General features: G+C 36.5%; 1 protein-coding gene across 2 annotated transcripts; it reads right to left on the reverse strand.

Moving 5' to 3' along the window:
* Positions 1-16861: 16861 nt before the first annotated feature.
* Positions 16862-23587, reverse strand: LOC108981125 (probable LRR receptor-like serine/threonine-protein kinase At3g47570). 2 transcript variants are annotated; one of them, XM_035689849.1, is made up of 5 exons: positions 23129-23228; positions 22694-23015; positions 20983-21129; positions 17546-19543; positions 16862-17370 (listed from the first exon to the last, which is right to left on the reverse strand). In XM_035689849.1, the coding sequence occupies exons 2-5, from the start codon at positions 22977-22979 to the stop codon at positions 17018-17020; spliced, it is 2784 nt and encodes a 927-aa protein (XP_035545742.1). In that variant the 5' UTR covers positions 22980-23015; positions 23129-23228; the 3' UTR covers positions 16862-17017. The 2 variants fall into 2 exon arrangements, with proteins under 2 accessions (XP_035545742.1, XP_018807753.1); XM_018952208.2 differs by having other exon boundaries at positions 22694-23587.
* Between the last annotated feature and the right edge of the window lie 1639 nt (positions 23588-25226).

Raw genomic sequence — 25226 nt, forward strand, 5'->3', positions numbered from 1 at the left:
TTAAAATCAGAGACTAACCTAACTCCCAAACCACCCATAGACTTTGGTTTACAAATAGAATTCCAGGATTTGAGAGTAAGATTATGGGATTTCTCTTCCGGGAAACCCCACCAGAATTTCATGAAAGTACGATCAAGACTACTAGCAACACTTTTTCGAACCAAAACAGAGGACATGATATAAGAGGGCATTGAACTAGCAACCGTTCTAATGAGGGTAGTATGTCCTGCTTGGGAAAGCAGTTTTGCTTTCCATCCCACCAACTTTTGGGAGATTTTTTGCTGAATTTCCTGAAAATGAATTTTCTTTAAACCATTAAAGGACAAAGGAAGGCCTAAGTACTTTATGGTGGGAGAAGCATTCTTAAAGTTAAAAACTTCCTTGACTCTTTGTTTTTGTCTTGGCTGAGTGTTTTCACTGAACTTTATAGAAGACTTTCTAACATGGATTTTTTGACCTAACCATGAGGAATATTTTTCCAAACAATTATTGAAGTTGATTGTTGTTGAACTATTAGCCTTCCCCAAAAAAATAAGGTCATCAGCAAAAAGAAAATGCGAGATGGGGAGATTATTCCAACTAATCGAAATACCCTGAATGTTTCCCAAGTTTTCCTCATAAGTGATGAGTCTAGTGAGAACTTCCGTGCCCAGAATAAAGAGAAAAGGTGAAAGGGGATCCCCTTGCCTCAGACCTCTACTAGGCTTAATAAAGCCTCTTGGAGCACCATTTATAATAACCGAATACGAGACCGTTGTGATACACTCTTTGATCCAATGAACCCATATTCTATTAAAACCCAAGCTTTCCAGGATTCTCAAAATAAACCCCCACTCCATGAAATCAAAATCCTATTCCATATCAATCTTCATTGCCATGATACCATTCTTTCCTTTTTTTCTTTTCAAAAAATGAAAGAGTTCTTGGGCCAAAATAGTATTCTCATGAATAGTTCTACCAGGAATGAAAGTTGTTTGGTTTGGGGAGATGATTTTTGGAAGAATTTTCTTGAGCCTATTCGCCATAATCTTTGCAATGACTTTGTAGTAAACATTTGAAAGACTAATAGGCTTGAACTGATGAATAGTGTTGGGGTTACTAATCTTTGGAATTAAAGCAATGTGAGTACAATTTAATTCTTTTAAAAGCTTACCACTTATGAAAAAGTTCTGAACAGCTTTTATGAAATCATCTTCGACAATATCCCAGTAGTGCTTATAGAAGAGCCCAGTGAAACCATTTGGCCCGGGGGCTTTTCTAGATGGAGTTTGCCTAAGAGTGTGAATAATCTCTTCCTCAGAAGGAATTTCACAAAGAATGCTATTCTCTTGGTCAGTAACCTTTTTCAGGAAAGAGGGGCTCTAAACCCCAGTCTATACTAGGATTTGAAGTTGCATAGACATCTCTAAAATGATTCAAGAAAGAAGTTTGAATGACATGTTGATCCTCAGTCCAATTGAGGTTCACTTTAAGACTATCAATTGTATTTTGACGTCTTCTCACAGTGGTAGAGAGATGGAAGAATTTTGTGTTCAAATCCGTTGTGGTTAACCATTGAACTCTTGATTTTAATTTCCAAAGAATCTCTTCTCTCCTTAACAATTCATTCAATTCAGATTTGAGTTCTTCCTCCATGATCCTAGAGTCGAGATTAGGGTCATTTTCTTGGATATTCAAGAGAGCTTTGGTGGTGTCTCTTATGCCAGATTGTATGTGCCCAAAGTGATATCTATTCCATTTTTTCAGTGCAGTCTGAACTTGTTTGAGTTTTCTTTGAAGAATATAGCTCGAATTAGCAGTAAAATGACTATTCCAGGCATTCTGAACAACCATTTGACTAGTATGGTCTCTAATCCAAAATTCTTCAAATTTAAAACTAGCAAAGTGTCTTCTTCTATCCACAGTATCAAGCATGATGGGTGAATGATCAGAGGCACTTATGGAAAGATGTTGGAGGAAAGAGTTTGGAAACAGGTCCAACCAAGATTGATTTGCTATACCTCTATCAAGGATCTCTCTAATATGACCCAAACCATGTCTATTATTGGTCCAAGTGTATTTGGGTCCATGGTAACCTAGGTCAATCATGCCACTCTTATTCATGTAAGAATTCAGATTATTAGAGTTAGAGGAGCATAGGACCTTCCTCCAAATTTTTCATTCTGGCTACAGATAGAATTGAAATCCCCTATATCAAGTCTTTGTCCTTCAAAACTGGTTCCACATTCCATTAAAAAATTCCAAAAAAAATTCTTTTTTACTGTATTGGGCAGGGCAATAAACCAAATTAAGCAACCAAGGGGTATGCACAGGATCCGAATATACAAACATAGAGATTATATTACAATGAACATTTACAGGTTGCACTTCCAAACCTTCTAACCACAAAACCAAAAGACCCCCCCAATTGTCATTTGAGGGTGCATACACAAAATTTACAATAGAGAAACCTAGCCTATGTAAAATATTAGACATATTCGATTTAAGCAAAATAGTCTCCATTAGGAAGACTAAATTAGGTTTTTGGTTCCTGATTATAGCCCGTAAGCTTCTGATTGCACGGGGTCGGGCTAGACCCCGGGAATTCCAAGAGATTATTTTCATTTCTGCCCTGGTGGCAGTAACGGCTCTGCCACGACAGCCACATCATCTATACTTATGGATTTAAAAAACTGAGTACAAGAATCGTTACCAGTTGTGAGCTCAAATTTTCCGTATGGAGTGAACCTGAGTCTTTTTGACCTTCTGCAAACCACCTCACTTCTTTTCACCTTGTTGGGATTGACTGAGATTGCAGTAGAAGGGGCATTTTCAACTTGCAAAAATTGGCTATAATCCTCTTTTGCTTCAGAGCTTCCCCCATCTCCTAATTGAGAAAAATCTAAACTGGACTGAGTTTTCCAAATTTGGCCAAAGCTTGGCTAAAGGGGGTTGGGGTTTGAACAATTTCAGTAAGAGGTATGTGGTGGGAGGGAGGAAATGATGCGCTTACTGGTATCTCTGGGGTAAATGAGGGTGGGTTGCCAGGCTTAGGTAACTGAGATGGTCTAGCAAGGTATCTCATTGGAGGATGAGCATCTTGGAAAGGGCAGGACAAGTTAAACGCAGTGAAGGAATATGATGGATTGGTGTTCAGGTGGGTTGGGCTAGCTATTTTAACATTGCATAGAGTGGATGGACTGTAAGGATGAGGCGTGATGCTTCCTATCCTTGGGCTCTTTAATTGGGTTTCATTTAAATTGAGATGGATTGCCAAGATAGATTTTCCTGATGGGCTCACTAAAAGTGACACTGAGTGATTTGCATTTGGGCTCTGCAGATTTTCAAACTGAACCAATATTTGTTGAAGAAGATTCTTTTCAAAGTCTGGCAGAGCCTCATTAGTATCTGAGCTGATATGTACTGAAGGGTCTTTACTATTTATGAACGAAGAGGATGCACGGACTGCCGTCAGTTCAGGATTACATTGATCAACGGTCTGTATTTCATCAACAGTTGAGATCGACCTTCCAATGGATGACAGCAGGAAATGATTAGCTGTACTTTCCTTTATTAACCCTGACTACTTTGTCTCCATAGTTGAGATGCTGCCACCTGTCCCCTTCTTCATCTCGCCAAATCCCATGCATGCCAAACTTCCATGAAAACTTGAAGTATTACTGTTTAGATCATCTGAGAGGAACTGAACCACCTGAGAATCTTCCTTGCACTGATCTTTCTTTTGGTACAAAACTTCCTTCCCTTTACTCGACACCAGTGGAAAAAAATTCCTTGTTTCATTTGATGAAGAGAATTCTTCTTGTTGTTGCTGAACGTCCCTATGCTTTGGCTCAAAAGGGAATGATTGAGAATCATAATAAGAGGTCCTTCTAATGGTCTGTGTTTCTGCACGCATCCATGGCCCATAGTTTGATACCTCAGTTTTAGTATGGAGAGACAAACACACTTGTTGAAGATGACCCAAGCACCCACAGTAATAACAAAACTCCAATAAGCGTTCATACTTAAAACTAATCCATGTGGCTGGTTTACGCTTTCGGACCAATGGAAATCCTTCAGGCAACGGTTTCTCAACATTTATTTCAACTGTATTCGCATATATCGTCGCAAGAGTATACCTAGGCCTTTAGATTTTTGAACTTGAATGAAATTTCCGAGCTTTGTAGCTATTTTCTTAGCATTTACATTAGTCATAAACTCTAGAGGCAACCGATGAATTTGCACCCAAAATACAGACATCTTCATATCAACTTTGAGAAGACTTAACCCAGGTGGCCAGCAGCAGATTACCAAATGAAAACCTTTAATGTTCCATGGCCTTTGATCTAGAACCCTCTGCTTTTCAGTCTCGTTTGTGAATGTGAACAAAAACATATTAACATCTAAATCCTCTATTTTGAGTCCTATTGAAAAGCTCCATACTGACTTTATAGTTGCATGAAGAGCATGTTTATTAAGAGGACGAGATGATATTACTCTGCCTATGAGGACATGCGCTGATAGCTGTGAAGCTTCATCTGTTTCAGGCTCAAGGTCAAGATCATTCCAATTCACAAGGACAGCACTTTCAATCGAGGCTCCTACCATGGTTTCTTTAAGCAAAAGTGAGGGTTTCATGGTATTTGGAATAACAGAGTTTGAGACACAGGATGCTAAACTTGGATAACTCGAGAAGAAATAAGAACACAATTTTAATAAATTTACATTAGGTTTTGGGCAGTGAGTTAATGAGGGATGGAAAGTTTTGGATAACTTTTGAAAGGGTGAATTAATGCTGGTAATTAATGCTGGAAAAGATGGAAAGTTTTAAGTTGTTCGGTTAGATTCAGAAAAACTCAATTCAGGAAGGATTAGACTCACTAGAGAGATGGGATGAACTCATCGCGGAGCTGGAAGCGAAAAGAAAATTTTTATTTTTTGTTCAAACAGTCATTTAAGTGTTCGAATGGTTGTCTCATGAGTTGTAATATAAATAATTTAAAAATAATAAACATAAGAATTATTAATACTTAAACACATATTAATATTTAAAAGATAATTAATTAAAAACTATGAGGACTAACTTAACAAATAATAAAATTAAATCTTAATTAATACTTAAAAATAACTATAATGTACAATTAATCTAATAAGTAATTAAGTAAAATTTAATATACTAAGAATACTTAAAATACACCTAATATTAAAAAACATAATGTTTAGGATACTTACAATACACTTAATATTTAGAATACTTAAAATACCCATGATATATATAGATACTTAAAATATATAATAATTAAAATACATAATTAAGATTTGGGGATTCTCGTATCTTCTATTCTCGTATCATCTTTTTTTTTTTTTATAGAAGAGTCGGAAGCCACCTGTCCATTAGTGACTCCGTCCCAATTTTATTAAAAAAAACCTCACTTATGGCGAAGGAAAACCGTGGTTACAAAACCGATACTCGGGAATTACAAACATCCCTTGTATCTAAACCAAAACCCAAAGTCAAAATTACAAAACCACCTAAAACAGCAGACCCATCCTAACCTAACCAAAAACCTGCTACTCAAAAAAAACTGCCTATAAATACAAAACAAGACAGAAACCCGAACGCCTCCTCCACGAAACATAAATCTGCATGAACGAAAACCAGCAGCAACCGGCAACACGCACAGTTTAAGTCAATTAGTTCTTCCACCTAATTGAAGGGAGACCCCATTTATCAACTCTAATCAAACCCCGTAACAAAGGAGAAACCTCCCCCATACTCTGCCATTCCACATCACCATCACTTGCTCCCCTTCTAGCTAACCAATCCTCAACAGCATTTCCTTCCCTATGAATGTGCATAAATCGTATATCCATAGTAATGAGCTGAAGTTGCAATTCCTCCCAAAAATCCTCCAAATACCAGCTACCGCATCTGTTCTTATCTAACCATGCCAGAATCACTTTAGAATCCATTTCTATATCAACTGCACTGAAATTCATGTTCTTACAATGTTTGACACCTTCCAAAAGCGCTCTTAACTCCGCATAAGTACTATTACCATACCTGAGATTCTTAGCAAATGCTAACAGCAACCTCCCATGCATATCCCAAATCACACCTCCTGCCCCTGACTCACCTGGATTCCCTAGACTACTACCATCCGTGTTTAGCTTCACATGGCCTTGAGCCGGCTTAGACCATGCTATGTAATTAATCTGTTGTTGCTTGATTGGAACTCTCTGTATATTGAAACAATTAAGATTGTAAAAGTCAGTTTGAGTGAATTTCTTAGGCTTTGAAAACCCTTGACAGATAACGCCCACCCACTGTTTGATAGATTGCCACACAACTTGACCAGATTCCATCTTCCCTTCCATACGGGCCGTACATCTCCTAGTCTATAGCCTCCACGAAATAACTGTAGGTAATACACCCAATATGACACCAGCTTGAGAGGCATTTGAAGCCCTCTGAAACCAACTAAGGCAGGTTTCATACCAGTTTCTTCCAATTGGAAGACCAAGCAAAACTCTAATTTTTTTCCAGACTTCAGCAGCCACTTCACCAGCAAATAAAACATGATTTAAGTCTTCATATTTTCCTTGAATACAGCAATTGCATCTCGAGACTAAAGGGATACCAATTCTCCGAATTTTATCATCCACTGCTAAAGCTCCATGCCAAGCCTTCCACATTAGAACATAAATTTTTTTTGGAAGAATGTTATTCCAAAGCCATTTATGCCCCTCTAAATTCTGACCTCTAACACGAATACGTTCCCAAGCTGATTTTGTTGAAAACTTACCATTTTCACTAGTAGCCCAGATTAGCAAATCCCTTCCTTCCTTACAATTAGCAATAACCTCTAGAACCCGCTCTGCATTCTCAGCCCCCACAAGCCTCTCTAACCGAGCCATATCCCATCCTCTATCCAAATTACAATCTTTAATCTTCAAAAGAGGCTGTTCACTCACAAAACAATTTTCTGGAAGAGGACCCTGCTCCAGCCAATTATCATACCAAAAAAATACATTACCTTATCGAATTTTCCATTTAGAATTACTCAAAACTGTGGGAATACTTCTAACAATCATCCGCCAAAGCTTGTACCCTTTTGAGCATCCAGTAGCAACAAAGGTTTGTTCCCCACATATTTCGAACAAAAAAAATTTGTTCAAAGAGAATCCTCATTCATCAATTTCCAGGCAAGTTTTAAATGAAGGGCCTTCTGCATATCATCAAACGATCTAATACCCAAACCTCCTTCTATTGGTTTACAAATAGACCTCCAAGCAACCCATTTTTTCTTACTCTTTCCATCCCTTTCTCCCCAAAAAAAAAAGAGCTCATTAACCGATTTAATGAAGAAATAACTAACTTTGGAACTTTTAAAACTGCTAATTGATGTAACGCCATACTAGCCAGAACATGCCTCAATAGAATCACTCTACCCCCTGCTGAAAGTAATTTCATTTTCCAGCCACTAATTTTTTTTTTAACCATGTTCTCCAACTCTTCCAAATTGCCAACTTTCATTCTACCCGAAACAATAGGCACCCCCAAATATTTAAAAGGAAACTTACCTTCCGAAAACCCCATCAATCTTTTGAGATTCCTTCTTCTAGAAATCGGAAGTGTTTTTGAGAAATACATAGTAGTTTTCTCTTTATTAATCAATTGACCAGACCACTTTTCATAAGTATTCAAAATATCTAGAAGACACCGAATTGATCGACAACCACCATTAGTAAAAATGACCACATCATCTGCATATATTAGATGAGATACTAAAATCGTACCTCTAGGTTGAGAGAAATGTCCAAAACTATTTTCTGGCACCTTTTGTTTTATTAGTCGAGAAAGGACCTCTTGTAAGATAATAAACAAATAAGGCGACAAAGGATCACCTTGCCTCAATCCTCTACCACCTTTGAAAAAACCTTTCGTTGTACCATTCATTAAAATCGAGTACCAAGGTGTAGTAATACACTCCCTAATTAATCCACAAACTGTAGGAGAAAACCCAAAAGATTGGAGCACCATCAAAAGGAACTCCCACTCAACACGATCATATGCCTTGGCCATATCAAGCTTCAATACCACATTTCCCCCATGTATTTTTTTATTTATAGAATGGACCATTTCTTGAGTTAGACTAGTATTTTCAAAAATACTTCTTCCAGGAATAAACGCACCTTGCTCAACGGAAATAATTTTTGGAAGCAGAATAGCCAAACGGTTTACAATCACCTTTGAGCAAATTTTATAAAACACCGAACAAAGACTTATTGGTCTAAATTTCTCAAACCCTGTTGGCTTATCCACCTTAGGGATTAGGACCACATATGAAGGCGTATCAAATCTCGACCATTTACCTCCTCTAAAAAATTCTTCCACCGCTTCCATCATATCCACCTTAATAATATCCCAGACACTCTTAAAAAACCCGAACCAAAACCATCTGGCCCTGGCGCACTATTAGAAGGAATGGAGTCCAAAGCATTTTACACTTCATTAATCGAAGGAACTACACCAATAGCCTCATTTTCCTCCAATGAAATAACCGACGATATAATATGTGATAAATCCGGTATACTTTCTTGACTTTCTGCTTGTAAAAAATTTGAGAAATAATGGACTGCACCTAAATGGATCTCCTCAGGAGATCTCAAATAAGTTCCATCATGAAGCCTCATTTCCGTGACTCTTTTTTTCCTTTTATAAGATAAATACGTATGAAAGAAAGATGAATTTTGATCCCCTTCCGCATGCCATTTAAGTTTAGCCATTTGAGCCAATCTAATTTCTTCCCGGCTGCGCCAACTAGCTAATTCCATATTTTTACTCACAAGATCCTGTTCGAGCCCCGAGTCCCAATGCTGTTGAAGTTCGGATTCAATCTCCTCAATTTTAGTTTCTAACCCCTGAATATGAATTTCGGTTCTGCCAAATATACTTTTATTCCATTCATGTAAAGCACCTCTCAATCTTTTAAGCTTAAAAGCCAACTTCAGAAGTCCCATTCCACTCACTCCCTCTTTCCAAATTCTACCCACAAACTGATATAAATCTGGATGCTCAATCCACATTTGTTGAAACCGAAATGGAGAAGGCCTATACAAAAAAATATTAGACTGAAATTGAATAAACATAGGCAAATGATCTGATGTAGATCTCGATAAATAGCAAGTATTCACATTTGGAAATCTGGTCAAGCAACTGGCATTTAATAACCCTCTGTCCAATTTTTCCCAACTATGTGCTAACCCTCTTTGGCCATTACACCAAGAAAACCTTCTTCCCGACGATTTCATGTCCATTAAACCACAATTGTCAATCCAATTATTAAATTCCTCCATTGCCATTCTCGGACGTGATCTACCACCTCGACGTTCCGAATCTTCCCTTATAATATTAAAATCCCCTACAACAATACAAGGTTCATTTCCTAGTATTTGACCATTAAGGGACTCCCACACTTCTTTCCTATTAACCATATTACATTTGGCATACACAAAGCAACAAATGACAGTATTATCACCAACCCCAACACGAATTAAGATATATTGTTCTTTACAAAGAATCGGCTGAACTAAAATATCATCTTGCCAAAGCACCCAAATCTTACCAGACTCCCCATCATTAGTAATAACCTTATCCATATGTAGAAACCGAATGACATCCTGCACCTTATCCGATGAAGCAAAAGGTTCCATTAAACCAACAATTTTCAGTTTTAATTTCCTAACCAAATTTTTTAATCGACCTCTAGAAGTTCCAATCCTCTAATAGTCCAAGATAAAATAGGGCCAATCATAGAGAAAATTTATTAGGCCGAGAACTCACCCGATTCGAACTTCTAACCTTTTGAAATATTTTTCGAGCTCCTTTTCGCTTAGCATCCGCACCCTCATTATCCAAGGCATAGTCTTTTTGTTTAGAAAAATGTTCCACATTTAACTCCGTATCTGGTTCAGAAACCGTATCCTCCATACATTCAGGATTTTCCTCTGGTATTCTTTCTAGCTCCGAGTCTGAAACTATCTGCTCTACTCCTTTGTCAAAATTCAAATTACTCTCCAAATTTTCTTTGTTGACAGCCCCAGCAAACCTCTCTTCCGGCAACCCCTCCCCTGCCAAATTCACCATATCATTTATTTGCATGCCCTCTATTTCATCTTCTTCTATCTCCGCTACATGATATTCCTTACCAGAAGATACATTTTCTTCAATCAACCTAACTTCCATTTCTTGTCCCTCCAAATTTTCCAGAGGATCCCCCTCCTTTTCACCCAGGTCTTGATGTTGATCTTGTGCACCACAATCCCGTTGTTGATCCTAAGACAAATCTATTTTTTTTTTCCGGATCTCCTTTTTCCATTCCTACTTCCATCATCATCACTCCTTTGCCTTTATCCAACTCAACATTTATTTCAGCTTGTGGCTCTGTTTTTTTTTTCTTCAGTATCTTTTACATTCTTTCGCATCCAAATCTTTTCTCCATCTTTCTGATTCTTCAAATTACAGGTATGTGCATTATGCCCTTGAACTATACAATTTATACAGAACGCTGGAAGTGTCTCATAAAGAATTTCCTGCTTACATCCCGACCCTGGCATCCCAATCCAAAAATAAGAAATCGGTTTTTTTGAAGCATCCATCTCCAAGCATAAACATGCTCCATCGGTGCGAGTTGCACATTTTGTTGAATTATCTCTTCTAATGTATCTACCCATCGGAGCAGTGAAAATCTTTAGAAAAGATTCATGATAAAAATTTGGTGGAAGACCCAGCAGCAGAATCCAAACTGGGACCAACGACGGCTCCTCATCTTCATTAAAATATGGTTTCCAATGAAAAACTCGATACTAAACCCCATTCACCTCACAAGTTTCCCGAGAAATAGCTTTCAAGAAATCTTGCTCATTTGTCATTCGAATGAAAACATTTCTTGGTCTCCGCATAGCTGTAACCATCGGCATGCAAGATAATCCCCAGCGGAGATGTATAAACGACCGAATCACATCCAACGAGGGTCTCTGTCTTAGGAATTTCAATACAATAGAAAAACGAAAAGGTTCCACAGATCGAGCAATTTCCTCCTTAGTGAACTGAAAACATATTTCTCCATCCACGTACTTTGGCCCTCGATGAGGCACCGATAATTCTGGAAGTGGTTGTGGAACCACAGAGACCAGTTCTGCAAAGGAACGTTGACCTGCCTCGACATTCTTGGCCGCCATGGCCCCCTGGGAGGGCCTGATGCCAAACTCTTGTTCAACTTCCCAGATTCTTGGAGCTTTCTTGGAGCACCCTTTCGTATCATCTTGTATTCTAGTATTTTTTTTATTGTTGTGTTTTAATATCGTATCTTCTACTTGCCATTGAAATAAACCTTAGACCCGTTCGAGAGTTATCAATCATGTTGAACGATTGATTGATAACTTTTGAATTGTTCAGAGTGGATAGTTTGAGATTGTACAATCATTCTTGCAAACTATCAAACTATATATGTTACATCCGACATTATGATTTTGGTAGAGTCATCCCTTATTGTTTACTGGATATGTAGTTTCGGTGATGGTGCATCGATGTATTACTCGTTAGTGTGCACCACCAAATGAGCATATTTGGAGAACTATGGGGAGATGTTTCCAAAATTTTGTTGAACGTGATAGATAATAGTTGGTAGGTTGACGATTATGATCTTACAATCCCGAATGGGATAGGACAAACTACCCAGTGAAATGAAGAAATTGCACAATATATTAGAAAATTGATTGTTTGTTGATATACGTAACTATTTGCAGTAGGATATTGGACATGGATAAGAGTTAGATGCGAGTTAGTGATCGGTTGGGTGAGGATTACAATGTATATGCAGAAAGAGTTAAGAAATTTTTGGAGTTCGCATCCTGTACAATTGGCAGTGACATCGTATTAAATGCCCATGCCGACTTTGCAAGAATTTGCATTTTCATAAGATAGAGTTGGTGAGACAGCATCTATACCGATTGGGTCTTACATAGAGAACCGCATCCAACATCATTCGAACTTCGAGATGAAGAAGAAGACATTGATGAAGATGTACATCATGAGGTTGTTGGTGACGATCCCGAAGAGGATATGGAGCAAATGTTGGGCGACATTGCTACAGAAAAGTTTATGGATGAAGGTAATACAAATGCATCAAATTCAAATGATCTGTGTCATAACACTTTTACCCGCTTGTGAAATGATTCACAGTATGAGTTATATCCAGGTTGTAAAAGGCATAGTAAGTTGTCATTTACAGTTAGACTGTTTTATATAAAATCCATGTGCCGAATATCTAATAAGGTTGTCAATATGTTGCTCGAGTTGTTTAGAGAGGCACTTCCATCAGACAATATTTTACCCCGCAACTTCTACAAAGCAAAACAGTTGAAGAGAGGACTCGGGTTTGATTACAATGTAATACATGCATGTAAGAATGATTGTGTGTTATTTTGGCGAGAGAATGAGCAGTTGAAAGAGTGTATTTGCCATGAATCAAGAAGGACAACTAAGAAGCAGAATGCGCTGCAGAAGGTCGTACGTCACTTTCCATTGATATCTAGATTACAACGGTTATTTATGTCATGTTCAACGGCTGTGGATATGACATGACACTCATCATCTAGAGTCAAGAATGATAATATTTTGTCACATCCTGCAAACTCTTAAGTTTGGAAAGAATTTGACGTGGAACACCCATGGTTTGCTGAAGAACCTCGTAATGTTCAACTTGGGTTAGCAACATATGGATTTAATCCGTTTGGGAATATGAGTACTAGTCATAGTACTTGGCCGGTTGTACTTATGTCGTACAATCTACCACTGTGGAAGGGTATGAAAAATTCATATTTCATGATGAATTTGCTCATTCCAGGTATAAGATCACTGGAAAATAATATAGACATACACTTGCAGCCACTGATAATAGAATTGAAAGATTTGTGGGAGAATGAGGTCTTAACATTTGATTCATCAACAGGCAAGTCATTTAAGATGCATCATACTACGGTGTTATGGACAAAAAATAATTTTTCTGCTTATGGAAACTTGTCAGGTTGAAACACTAAGGGAAAATTGGCGTGTTCAACTTGTAACAAACATACCCAATTTGAATAACTTACATATGGGAGGAAGCTATGGTTCATGGGTCATCATTGATTTTTACCTGATGACCATAAATGGCATGAAAATTGTAGAATGTTTGATGGCACTGTTAAATGGGGGCACCCTCCACCATTCTTGTCTCGCGAAAATGTTATTGCACATTTTGTGGATGTCGGAAGTAATGATTTTGGTAAAAAAAAAAAGGGAAGAGAAAACGAAGTGTGAATGAGTTGAATTGGACAAGAAGATTATATTTTTTGAACTCCCCATACTGGTCAACGTTAAAATTGTGGCGTAGTCTCAATGTTACGTATATTGAGAAAAATATATGTGAGTCCGTGTTAGGAACATTGATATCAATTGAAGGTAAAATGAAGGATAATATAAACTCACGAAAATATCTAAAGCGGTTGGGAATTAGACCTAAAATACACTTGCAACAAAGTGGTTCGTCTGTTTACATGTCAATTGGGTGGTATACATTGTCAAGGAACAAAAGGGCCACATATTGTGAGTGGTTGCACCTGAAATACACTTATCGGACGGGTATGCCTCGAATCTAACAAAGTGTGTGTGAACAAATGACTGGAAAATGACTGGACTAAAAAATCATGATTGTCATATACTTTTACAACGTATCTTACTTGTTCGTATTCGTGGGTTCTTGACTAGAGATGTGCGGGTAGAGTTAATTGGGTTGTGTGCATTTTTTAAAGATTTATGTGCGTGTGTTTGGAAAGTTGAAATACATAGTGGGTAATAAGGCCCACCCAGAATGATCAATTGCAGAAAGATATATTGATGATGAGTGTCATGCATTCTATTCCAAATACTTCCATGGCGTTGACACATGATTTGATCGGTTGGAAAGAAACTTTGATGTTGACCAAGTAAGACAACGGAATGGATTTTCTGTATTTTTCCAACAAGTACGTCCACTTGGTGTTTAGCGTGGTTATGATTTGTGTGAAAGGAAGTTCGAGAAAGCTCAATGGTACGTGCTAAATAATTGTCCTGAGATAGAGAGCCACTTGAAGTAAGTTCAAATTAATTGTTAATTAATCATTGAATTTACTTATTAAACAATTATACGAATATACCTATTGTTGGTAATTTCTAATTTCAGTAATTATATTAACGTGCTCAAAGAATTGGGAGTAAATGATATAGACTAGAGACATGAACAGAAGTTCCCGAAATGGTTCGAACAATGGGTATTGGCATTAATACAGATGCGATTTTGCACTAACGATTGATTGTTAATGGTTGAATGTTTATGCTTTATTTAATATGTAAGTTGTACAAATGCATGTTAGTAATCTGAACGATATATTAGACAAACTATATGCACTGGCGCGTGGCACCTCTAGAGGTGCTGCTCAATATTCTGAATGTATTTCTAGGGGAAGTAGGCATCACATAATTGATTGAGAACTTTATAGGAAAACACAAAATAGTGGTATTATTGTCGAATGAAGTCATAATGGAGACAATATTGATTTCTATGAAATTATCATAGATATAATTGGAATGAGATATGTGGGGGAGCTTGTGGTTTATATATTTAAGTGTGATTGATGGGATTTAAGCAATCCTAGAAGGGAAAAATGCCACGATGATATTTTCTGAGTACTAATACATCAAAAAAATACTATGAAGATTATCTTTTTATTTTGGCTTTCCAAGCCTCTCAAGTATTCTATTTAGCTATTCCTTAGTTAGGAAAGCAATGGCAAGTAGTACAAAAGTTTTCTCCTAGAAATATTTATGACGTTATCCCTGAAGCGGAGGGACAAGATGAAGAAGAAGATGATCCTTCTACTCAAGAAGCATACCAAGAGAGTCAAACTGCCTTTAACTTATTTGTGGATTTGAGCCAGTATGAGATGATCTCATTACATATGGAAGATATTGAGGCTGAAATAGTTGAGGTGACAGTTGATCAAAATGTTGAGTTATCTAAAGTATCTACAGATGATGAGAGCAAATCTATAGATGAAACTGATACAAATGATTGACCAGTTTTATGTTCACATTATACAGTATCTTGCAATTATGCCACCAAAGAGGAAGGAAGTTCGCATCCCATCTCCACCTGTTCCTAGCTCTTCGTCTAACTCACCATTAGAGACTGACTCTACGAAACAAGATAAATAGCTAATACTCATTTTTCAATTAAGATAATTGATAATTGATACAAGGTAAATAACTAATATTATTTTATAAAGATAACAGTACAATCTCATCATAGACGAGACATTACTAGAGGTATGACGTTGGAGAAATATCGTAAAGTAGGTAATATTATAGTTAACATTCCTGACAAACATACCGGAGCCGAGGGACAACATGCAACTTGGCTTGCATAGCATATGGGTGCTCTTACATGGACTTATACACCTTTGGCTACGAGTTCATGGCATAGAGTCCTGCAAGATGTGAAAGAGCTTATAAAGAAGCATTGTTTGGTACGTAATATTTAAATAATAGATTTATATTGATATTATTTAATATTCTAAATGATAATATCTTTGTGTATATACTTTTTTAAGGATGACTTCAAACTAAATTTTGGTCTGAGAGAGGAGCGTAAGACTGTCGAAGAGCTGATGTGTAATGCATTCTGCAAGTGTAAGGCGAGGTATCACGAGCATTACAAAAAGTATGAGAACAAAGAAGATGCATGCCAGCATCCTTTTCAAGATGTCCGACTTGAAGATTGGGAAAAACTTTGCGACATGTTTGAGGATCCATCATATAAGGTAAATTAAATGAATTCTTTATGTGTCATATTTGTAATTTTCACTTACTAATTTTTACAAATTCTATGCAGGAGCGAAGTTCTATAAACAAAACAAATAGATCGAAGTTGAAGTTTCATCATCATGCAGGCTCAAGATCTTTCCATCGCCTCTCTCAGAAATTGGTAATGTACTCTTTTTTTTTTATTCTATATAGTTTGTTTTTAATATTGACTTTATATCTTAACAATGTATCTTGTAGAAAGAGTCAGACACCAATTATGATATGACAAAATTATATACTGCATCACATACAAATAGTAATGGAGAGTGGACTCATCGTAATACTCGTGAGAATTATGTAAGTATTATAATTTGTTTAAACTAAACATATTTAAATTATTGTGTCAATATTAATTTTATATGTTGTGTGTAGAATAAGATGGTTGCCCTCTGTGCTGAAGCTGCATCAGATCACAACAAGTGATGTTGAAACTTTTACACAAGTTCTGGGTCAACGTTCAATATTACCTTATTTGTTGTAGTGTGCCTCACTTTGACCACTTATGTATTTTATTTTATTTTTAATTTTTTACTTAATGATTAAAGAAGTGATTTTTAGTATATTGGTGTATTTTTTTTATTGTTTAAAAATATTGAAATATGTTAAAAAAATATGAAAAGAAAAAGAAGAGAAAAATAAAAACACAAATTTGTGTTAGGCGGCATGCCCAATGGTCATTGCTGGGCGGCAGCCTCGCACTACTCTTACCTATATATATTATTGTATATGAATGAAATTAGTTATTAACTTATGAAAAAGTGAAAAAAAAAAGATGAAAAGTGAAAAAAATTTACATAAAACATTTAGCATAAATTCGGTCATATATAAATATTTGGTATGCTAAATACGTTGTAGTGCCCATAATTTTTATTGACTTCAGCATATTTATATTTAGTTTTTATACCCATTGCCTGGAAACTTTAAGTCAATGTAATCATGAAGTATTCCATTAATTCTCAATGACCATATAATAATTATATACCATAAACGGTAACTTCAACAGTACAAGTATCTTTTTCGGAATCTCAAAATACCCTTTTATAATTAAGAAAGACATATAAAGAAAAGATTTAAACAAACACATGGCTGATGTCAGTGAGCTTCCACATCTCTTAAAGACTTTGTTTTGATCTTCTTTAGCGTGGCTAAAACAATTTTCATGTTAGTTCTTTGTCCAGGCAACTCTGCACAACAATCTAAAGCCAATCCCATAATTGAAGATATGCACTCCTCCAATGCAATAGAATATCTTTCGTTTCCCAGCAAGCTGGCATCAACAATATCAATTGCTGAGATGGGCAATGCTTCATTTACCCACCGCTTCAAGCTCATTTCTCCTGCAAACAAGTCATCTGTAGGTTTTTTTCTTGTAAAAGTCTCAATGAGTAGAATGCCATAACTATACACATCCCCTCTTGTAGACACAACTCCTCCTAATCCATACTCTGTGCATAACATTACAACATATTGTTAGAACTTCAATATTTGATAGTAATGAAAAACAAAATCGAAGCAAAATTGATATATTGTGTTAATGAATGTTCTATCATATAATAATACTCAGTTCTGTACGAGTAAAATAACGAGTACGAGAGTTTTAGTGGTAAATTAAAAACATACCTGGTGCCATATACCCCAAAGTAGCAAGAGTTATGGTTTGCATCATAGAATCCTCACCACATAAGAGTTTGGCGATACCAAAATCAGCAACATGTGCAACCATATCCACATCTAACAAGACGTTGCTTGGCTTCAAATCACAATGAACAATAACTGCTGAGTAACCATAATGAAGGTATTCCAATGCTGATGCGACATCAATCATTATATTCAGCCTTTGTAAGAAATTCAAACAACGGTCATCAGAGTATAACCACTTCTCTAAGTTCTCGTTTGGCATGTATTCCAATACAAGTGCTTTGAAGTCGACGTTGCTACAAATGGTAATGATTTTGACCAAATTGCGATGACGAGCATTCCGTAATACCTCACACTCTACATCAAAACTCTTAAATGCCCCTTCGACTTGCAAGTTTATAACTTTTACTGCAATATTCATCCCATCTGAAAGTGTTCCCTTGTATACTGATCCAAAACTCCCTTCACCAAGTAAGTTGCTTGAGTTAAACCTTTCTGTTGCTAGTAGAAGTTCTTGGCGAGAAATTCTTTTCCATGTAGTTAAATTGTACAAGTCTGCCTGCAGTGAAGATCTAGGATTCTTTGTTTTGCATATTTTATAGGCTAATGAAGGGATCACTACTAGCATCGCTAACCCAATTGTTGGTAACAAATACTTCAGTAGATGCGATACTATGGCCTTTTTTTTGTGAGGAGAACCTTCTTCACATGGAGGAACTTGTAATCGAGGAGCACCACAAAGCGCATCATTTGAGATAAACAAAGCAGGCCATAAGTGTACAAATGGCCCTCCCGTCGGAATTTTCCCTTGTAGATTATTGAAAGAGACATTTAGATACTTCAAGTACACAAGTGCTTCTAAGGACTTGGGAATTCTTCCAGATAAATTGTTACAGGAAAGATCTAAGATCTCCAAGCTTAAAAGTGCACCAAAAGACTCTGGAATTGAACCTTCTAGTTGGTTGACTGCTAAAGAGAGATTAGTTAGATCTATGAGACCACCAATTGTTATTGGGATATTCCCTGATAGTTGATTTCTTGATAGATTCAACATCCTTAGGACTTTCATATCTCCAATCTCTAATGAAAGAATGCCAGTTAACGAATTGGATGACAGGTCAACCTGCAAGAGATTTGTAAGGCTCCACAAGCTCAAAGGAATCGTGGATGTTAATTGGTTGAAACCTAAGTAGAGAGATCTTAGGGAAGTTAGATTGCTTATGCATGTTGGAATATGTCCAAAAAGCTTATTGCTATCTAGAGACAAGGCATACAAACTCTTTAGATGAGAAAGATCAGACGGGATATGACCCTCTAGTTTATTAGCTCCAAGGGACAAACTTTGTAACATGCGCAATCTTCCTAATGTAGTTGGAATAGGTCCTTTCAATTCGTTGTTGGATAGTTCCAAAATAATCAAACTACTTAGATTCCCAAGCTCTGCCGGAATGCTTCCCTTAATATGGCAAGAAGATAGGTAAAGTCTTTGAAGAGAGAGAGAAAGGTTACCAACGGAATTGGGAAGGAAGCCATGAAGGGGATTTAATGAAAAAGATATTATTCTAAGATTTTTGCAATTCGATAAGTAAAAGAATAAACTCAATTCTTGACTTCCCATGGTCAAATTATTAAATTCCAGGTTTAGCCACTCGAGGAGCCTTAAATTACTAAGTGCTTCTGGAATTATGCCCGACAATGAGTTACGACTCAAGTCTAGGAGAGTGAGCTGTGAAGCATTGGAGATGGAGTTGGGAATTCCTCCGCTCAATTTATTTTCTGGAAGACCTAGTTGTCTGAGCTTCGGAAGGAAGAGGCCCATATTTGATGGAAGATGGCCTGAAAATTTGTTATACCCCATTGAAATAGTTTGTATAGTTGAGATGTTGAAGATCTCGGATGGAATTGGGCCAACAAAACCATTGATTACGGCGCTAATATACTCTAGACTCTGGAGGTTACCAATTTCACTCGGTATTGAACCTGTCAAAATATGAATATATATGTACTTCTATTAGAACAAAAAGAAGAAAATAAAATAAGTAGTGGTTTTAATAATTTAGCATACACAAGTTAGCAGTAAGAAAACCAAGACCTCAAAGACCATGTAGATGACATATTTACTGATTGAGTTACCGCTTACTAATTTGTTATGTGGGCCATGGAGGTGTTATTAGTTGTAGTGAATGATCTGTGACTGTGATACAAAATATCAACAAGTTTCCTCCTACTCAGAGCATTTGTGAGCGTTATATTTTCTTGGTGTACTTGAATTACAACCCTAATTACCTATAATACTTGAATTCTTTCCCATATAAATCATACATGATGTGCTCATGAAGAGGCGAGTAATATTGTCGCAAAAATCTTTGGTGCTTTTTTGGTCCCCAATCGCATTCTTTCATTGATACACATTATTGCAACCGTCTTGTAATGCTCTGATGCGCATTCCAACAGAAATAAACACAGCCCACACCTCTTTCCAAACAGATCAACAACACACACTTCTCTCCCAATCAACACAATTAATCATTTTAACACACTAACCTACCTAGACAAGCCTTGTAAATTAAAGCCTTTTCCCAATCCAGCCACTTGACTTGTCCAACCCACCAATTATAATCCAAGCCCTAATAAGGCAAATTCGCTGCACCCCACAACTTGGCCCTGAAGTACTCATGGCCACCTATATACCCTTGAACTCAAATCCACTCACTGCCACCTTACCACTGAAACACTATGATCCATTGTCGCCTTCTCCACCCACCTCATTAACGATTAACTAGATTTATACCGTTGTTATAATTTATGGAGTATATCATTATATATAGCTTATAAGGTCACTACTTTATTCATTTTCATATTATAACCATGATTTGACTATCAACTTAGTTTCTATTGTAGCAAATTGATACTATCAGGATATATATCTTCCTAATTTATATATGATATAGAGAATTGTGCCTAGTATGTTGTTTGAGTTTGCCCCTGATCACTTTGACCACTCATGTATTTAATTTTTTTTTACTTAATGATTAAGAAAGTGACTTTTAATGTATTGGTGTATGTTTTTTATTTTTTAAAAATATTTAAATATGTAAAAAAAATGTGAAAATGTGCCTAATTTGTGAATATATTACTTTTATTCACAAATTTCTCCGATACTCCAAGTCATGTTCAAACATGCCCTAAACATCCCTTCAAAGTTGTGGATGAATTCAAACACTTATATTAGCCTCATTAAGTTCCATATATATATATATATATATATATATATATTTCCGAAGGTACTTCTGATCCTTTTTGTATATATTTTCAATTGAAAGGTATTTAATCTGATTGAGTGAGCGAGAGAACATGTATACAAAACCCATAGCAGTAATATCCACATAAATAATTGACTAAAATAAGAGTCATTTTACCTTCAAAGTTATTTTGATCAAGATATAACTCGGTAAGCATGGTTAAGTTTACTATGTTCGGGAGTATTCTTCCTGTGAAGTTATTTATAGCCAAATCTAACAGTTGTAGGTCTTTGCACTTGAACAAGGAGCTGGATGCGATGGTACCTGTACAAAGTTTAAAATTTAGAAACAAATTTATATTTTGGTAAGTGACTAAAGAAAATAATTGATTATTTTAAACTAGAATATTCTATTATATCAGTCGACTGCAATATATTCTCTTCTTTTTTCTTCGGTTTTGGATAGATAAGGTGAACTATCCCCATTAATTGTCAAGGGATATTGATCTTATAACAACTCTTTTATAACAATCTTACAATTCTATATAAAATGGTTGGTATTTTTGTAACATTAAAATTTATTTTTAATGAAATGACATAATTGCAACGGTTGATTGTAAACGAAGCTATAAAATAGTCTGGGCGGCGGCTTTGGTTCACAATGGCACTCTATGGCCGGGAGATCACGAGGGAAAGGTAGAAATCTAGGGAGAGGGGTTCTGAGAGTGAGGCGGTTGTGGTTGGTGGTGGCCTAGTAGCACACGAGGTAGGGATGGTGGTTTAGGGAGAAACAAAGACAGAAACAAAGGCGAAGAGAGAGACAGGGTAGGGTAGTGTTTGATGGTGACTACGTGGAAGAGTGGTTGGCCGGGCTTGAGCTTTTCGGTGGCTGCATTCACGGCAACTTTGTGGCTTCTAGCGGTGGTTAGTGCCAGAGAAGGGAGGGAGAGGGTGCAGAGCACAGGCCAGATAGGATGGCGCAGTCGGAGGGGGAGGAAAGAAGAGAAGAGAAGAGAGGGAAGAGAAGGAAAATTGGGTTTTGGGAAACTAGATCCTAGCCCTACACTAGGGGTTGATTTAAATCAAACTATTTGCCACGATTCATTCTTGCTGCAACATCTAATAAAGTTGGGATTTATGGCCCTTTTTTGGAGGACTTATTTGCGGCGACAAGAAAAGGCCATTTTTACTAGTGAATTTTTTATCATCGGTCGTGATCTCACTGCAACAGTCTGACTCATTTTTCATAAACATCCTTTGTATGATCAATCTTGTATTTCCCACCATGGTGTGCTTTGGGAAAAACAATTCGTAGAGAAAGGCCAAATTTGTTGTAGTGGTTGTTTATGAATGAAAACAAATTAGATAACTTATTTTCATTAACGAGCAACTTGAAAATTAAAAATTAAAAATAAATAAAGAAAGAAAAAAAGTGGAGGGGTAAAAGCCAAAGGTCCCCGGCTAACTAGCTAGCATTTTCCAAAACAAAAGGTAATCCTTCCTAATTTTTGTGCAACTATGACCCTCAAAAGAGATGAAGACATTTAAAAGGAAGAAGTGAAATATCACCAACTTAAGTCTTATACCAAGAGTGACCTCAAACTAGAGGAATGATAACTGAAATTCTTTTTATTTTTTATTTTCAATCAAGAGTCAAATGGCAACCCAGAAGACTTCATTAGTAGAGAACATTATAGTTTATTTTTTAGGTATCTTTAACTAACAGAAACTAAATTAATCTTCGAGTTTCCACATGAACTTGACAACAGATTGTGCCTAATTAATCAGATACTATCATAGAACATATTTACTAAAACAATGCATCTGGTCGTATTCATATATATATATATATATATATATCTAATTGACTGAAACAAAACTAATCATACCTTCAAATTTGTTGTCACTAAGATATAACTCTGTAAGCATGGTTAAGTTCCCTATTTCCGGAGATATCCTTCCATTGAAATTATTCATGGAAAGGGCTAGAACTTGTAACTGCTTACACTTGTACAAAGTGGACGGAAGTTGACCATGAAGTTGATTGCTACTCAAAGAGATAGCTTGTAACTTAGGAAGATGATCAAAGATGTACATTGGTAGTGTACCAACCAACATGTTAAAGCTTAGATCAATGACTTGCAACGAAGATACGTTGACCAAGATGGATGGCATCGGACCCGCAAGTTTGTTTCCTCTAAGACTAATTTTCTGCAAGCCAAATATGTTGAATATAGAGGAAGGTATGGATCCTGAAAGTTGGTTATATGCAAAATAAAATTTTTGCAACGAAGTTATGTTAGATAGAAATTGTGGAAAAGTACCTATGAATTCATTGAATCCAAAGTTTAAGTATTCCAAGCGATAAAGACGCGACAACTCATTTGGCAATGAGCCATGAAAACTGTTGTTTCTTATGCTTAGGCTAACAAGGAACGAAAGGTTCCCAATGTGCGGAGGAATGGTACCAACAAGGCCCATGTAGGAAATGTTTAAAGCTTTGACTCGGAGATGTTTAGAACCACAAGTGACACCGACCCAATTGCAAACAGAAGTAGAGGTGGACCAATTGTTTGTTAAAACATGATGAGGATCATAAGAAACATGATCTTTCAAGGCCAAAAGAGCAGATTGATCTGTGGTAATGTTGAGAATTGCAGCATTAGCAAAGACGTTAAACATGCAAGACTGTACCAAAAATAATGTAATAAAGTGGAGGATGAGAAAACAAGCTGCTCGGACGTTGGCCATGAGTTTGTAAATGGATTGAGGTACTCGATTTGTGTTGCAGTACTTGTACTCAAACGAAGAACGAGTGAGGTTGATATTTAAAGAGGTTGTGGGGTCTAGAAATTCATATTATTTGTGAGTACTATTCTTTTCGAATCTTTCAAAATATCTAAATTAAAAAATTAAAAAATTAAAAAAAAAAAATATTGTCCTGGTCATGACAGCTAGCTTGTTTGCCGTCTTTAATTAGACGTTGATAGATCACATGCCAGTAGGGGTTGTGACAGCTAGGAGTATTATACAAGGCATGCATTTACTTTGTCATAACCATTTTATCAAATTCATCGGACATGATGCCCCATTAATTAGTCATTGTTGATTTTTCATTAGAATATCTACATTTTCTAGCCCCTTAAATGGTGCACGGCGACATTCTTATTGATGTCGAGCTAGCTAGGTCTTCATTGTAGAAATTTGAGCTTCAAAACTCATGATGTTTCGTAGTGACGGATGGATCGACTTGAAGGACTCGAATTTTCTGCCATTATTATTAGCGAGTGAAAGCTTCCATGCAAGGCTGGCCTTATTCCAAACATCATCTCACAAATTAGTGAGCGTGCAAGTCTTGGACATGTCCCATTCCACTGATCTTTATGGGAAAATTCCAAAGCCCTCAGTTTTGAGTTTTATAATAGTAAATTATATTAAAAGGTTTTAAGTAGTATCAGAAAAATGTATTGTGCAGCTAGTTACACTACAACACAATTGCTTTTTAGTGACGGTTGGAAAATTGTGACAGTCCCTAGACCGTCACTAAAAGGCATTTTCTGTGACAGTTTTTGGAAACCGTCACTAAAGATAGAATGAGATTTTTTTACATTCGAACGTATGGGAAATATGCGTTCGAACATCACATATACGTTCGAACGTTATGTCTGTTTACGTTGGAACGTAAAATGTTTTGGCGCAACCGTTCGAATGTTATTAATTTTACGTTCGAACGTAAAATGTTTGCACCAATGTTCGAACGTTAAGTAATAACATTCGAACGTTCATTGTAAATTTAAATTAAATGACTTTAATTTAAAAATTATATATTTTTATTGTGCATAATTTGTGAACAAGTCTAAAAAATTGAATTGTATATATTTATATATACACACTTTGTAATATATAAATATATATTATTGATTTATATATATTTGAAATGCAGTGATTTAGTATTAAAGTTGAAAATATAACATCAAAGAAGATTAAAAATTGAAATGAAAAAACGATAAAAATATTCCATAATATTTTTCGTTACAAATATTAAAAATAAAATACAAAAATTGATAGAACGTAGTAAACAACAGTCAGATGATAACGTTATCCGCAAAAGTCGAACTCCGTACTTCCTCAGTCAAGGTATCAACCTTGTCGTTGAGGATAGTTACACGATGGGTGAGTTCGGCAACAGACGCCGATATAGCCTCGAGCGATCGATCGATCTTATGATCAATATGCGCAGTCAGCTGTGAGATGACCGCATCAACCCAAGCAGGCCGCACATCTCCTGCAGATGTACTCGGCGTATGCTGACTACTACTCCCGACATGACCTGGCTCAGGCTGCGTCGGAGGAACTAGATCCTCTACAGGGGGTGGCTGACGTCCCCTCGCCTGTCCAATGCTACGCCGATGCGTGGTCATG

The sequence above is a fragment of the Juglans regia genome, chromosome 4, assembly GCF_001411555.2.
Source record: "Juglans regia cultivar Chandler chromosome 4, Walnut 2.0, whole genome shotgun sequence".
NCBI classification, from domain to species: Eukaryota; Viridiplantae; Streptophyta; class Magnoliopsida; order Fagales; family Juglandaceae; genus Juglans; species Juglans regia.

Excerpts from the sequence above, each read along its gene's own strand:
- LOC108981125 (XM_018952208.2), bottom strand. The coding sequence starts at position 23,555 with ATGGCCAACGTCCGAGCAGCTTGTTTTCTCATCCTCCACTTTATTACA. Across the intron at positions 21,130-22,693 it reads TAGTGACAACAAATTTGAAG|GTACCATCGCATCCAGCTCC; the intron begins GTATGATTAGTT and ends AACTTTGTACAG. Across the intron at positions 17,371-17,545 it reads TTTGGGGTATATGGCACCAG|AGTATGGATTAGGAGGAGTT; the intron begins GTATGTTTTTAA and ends TGTTATGCACAG.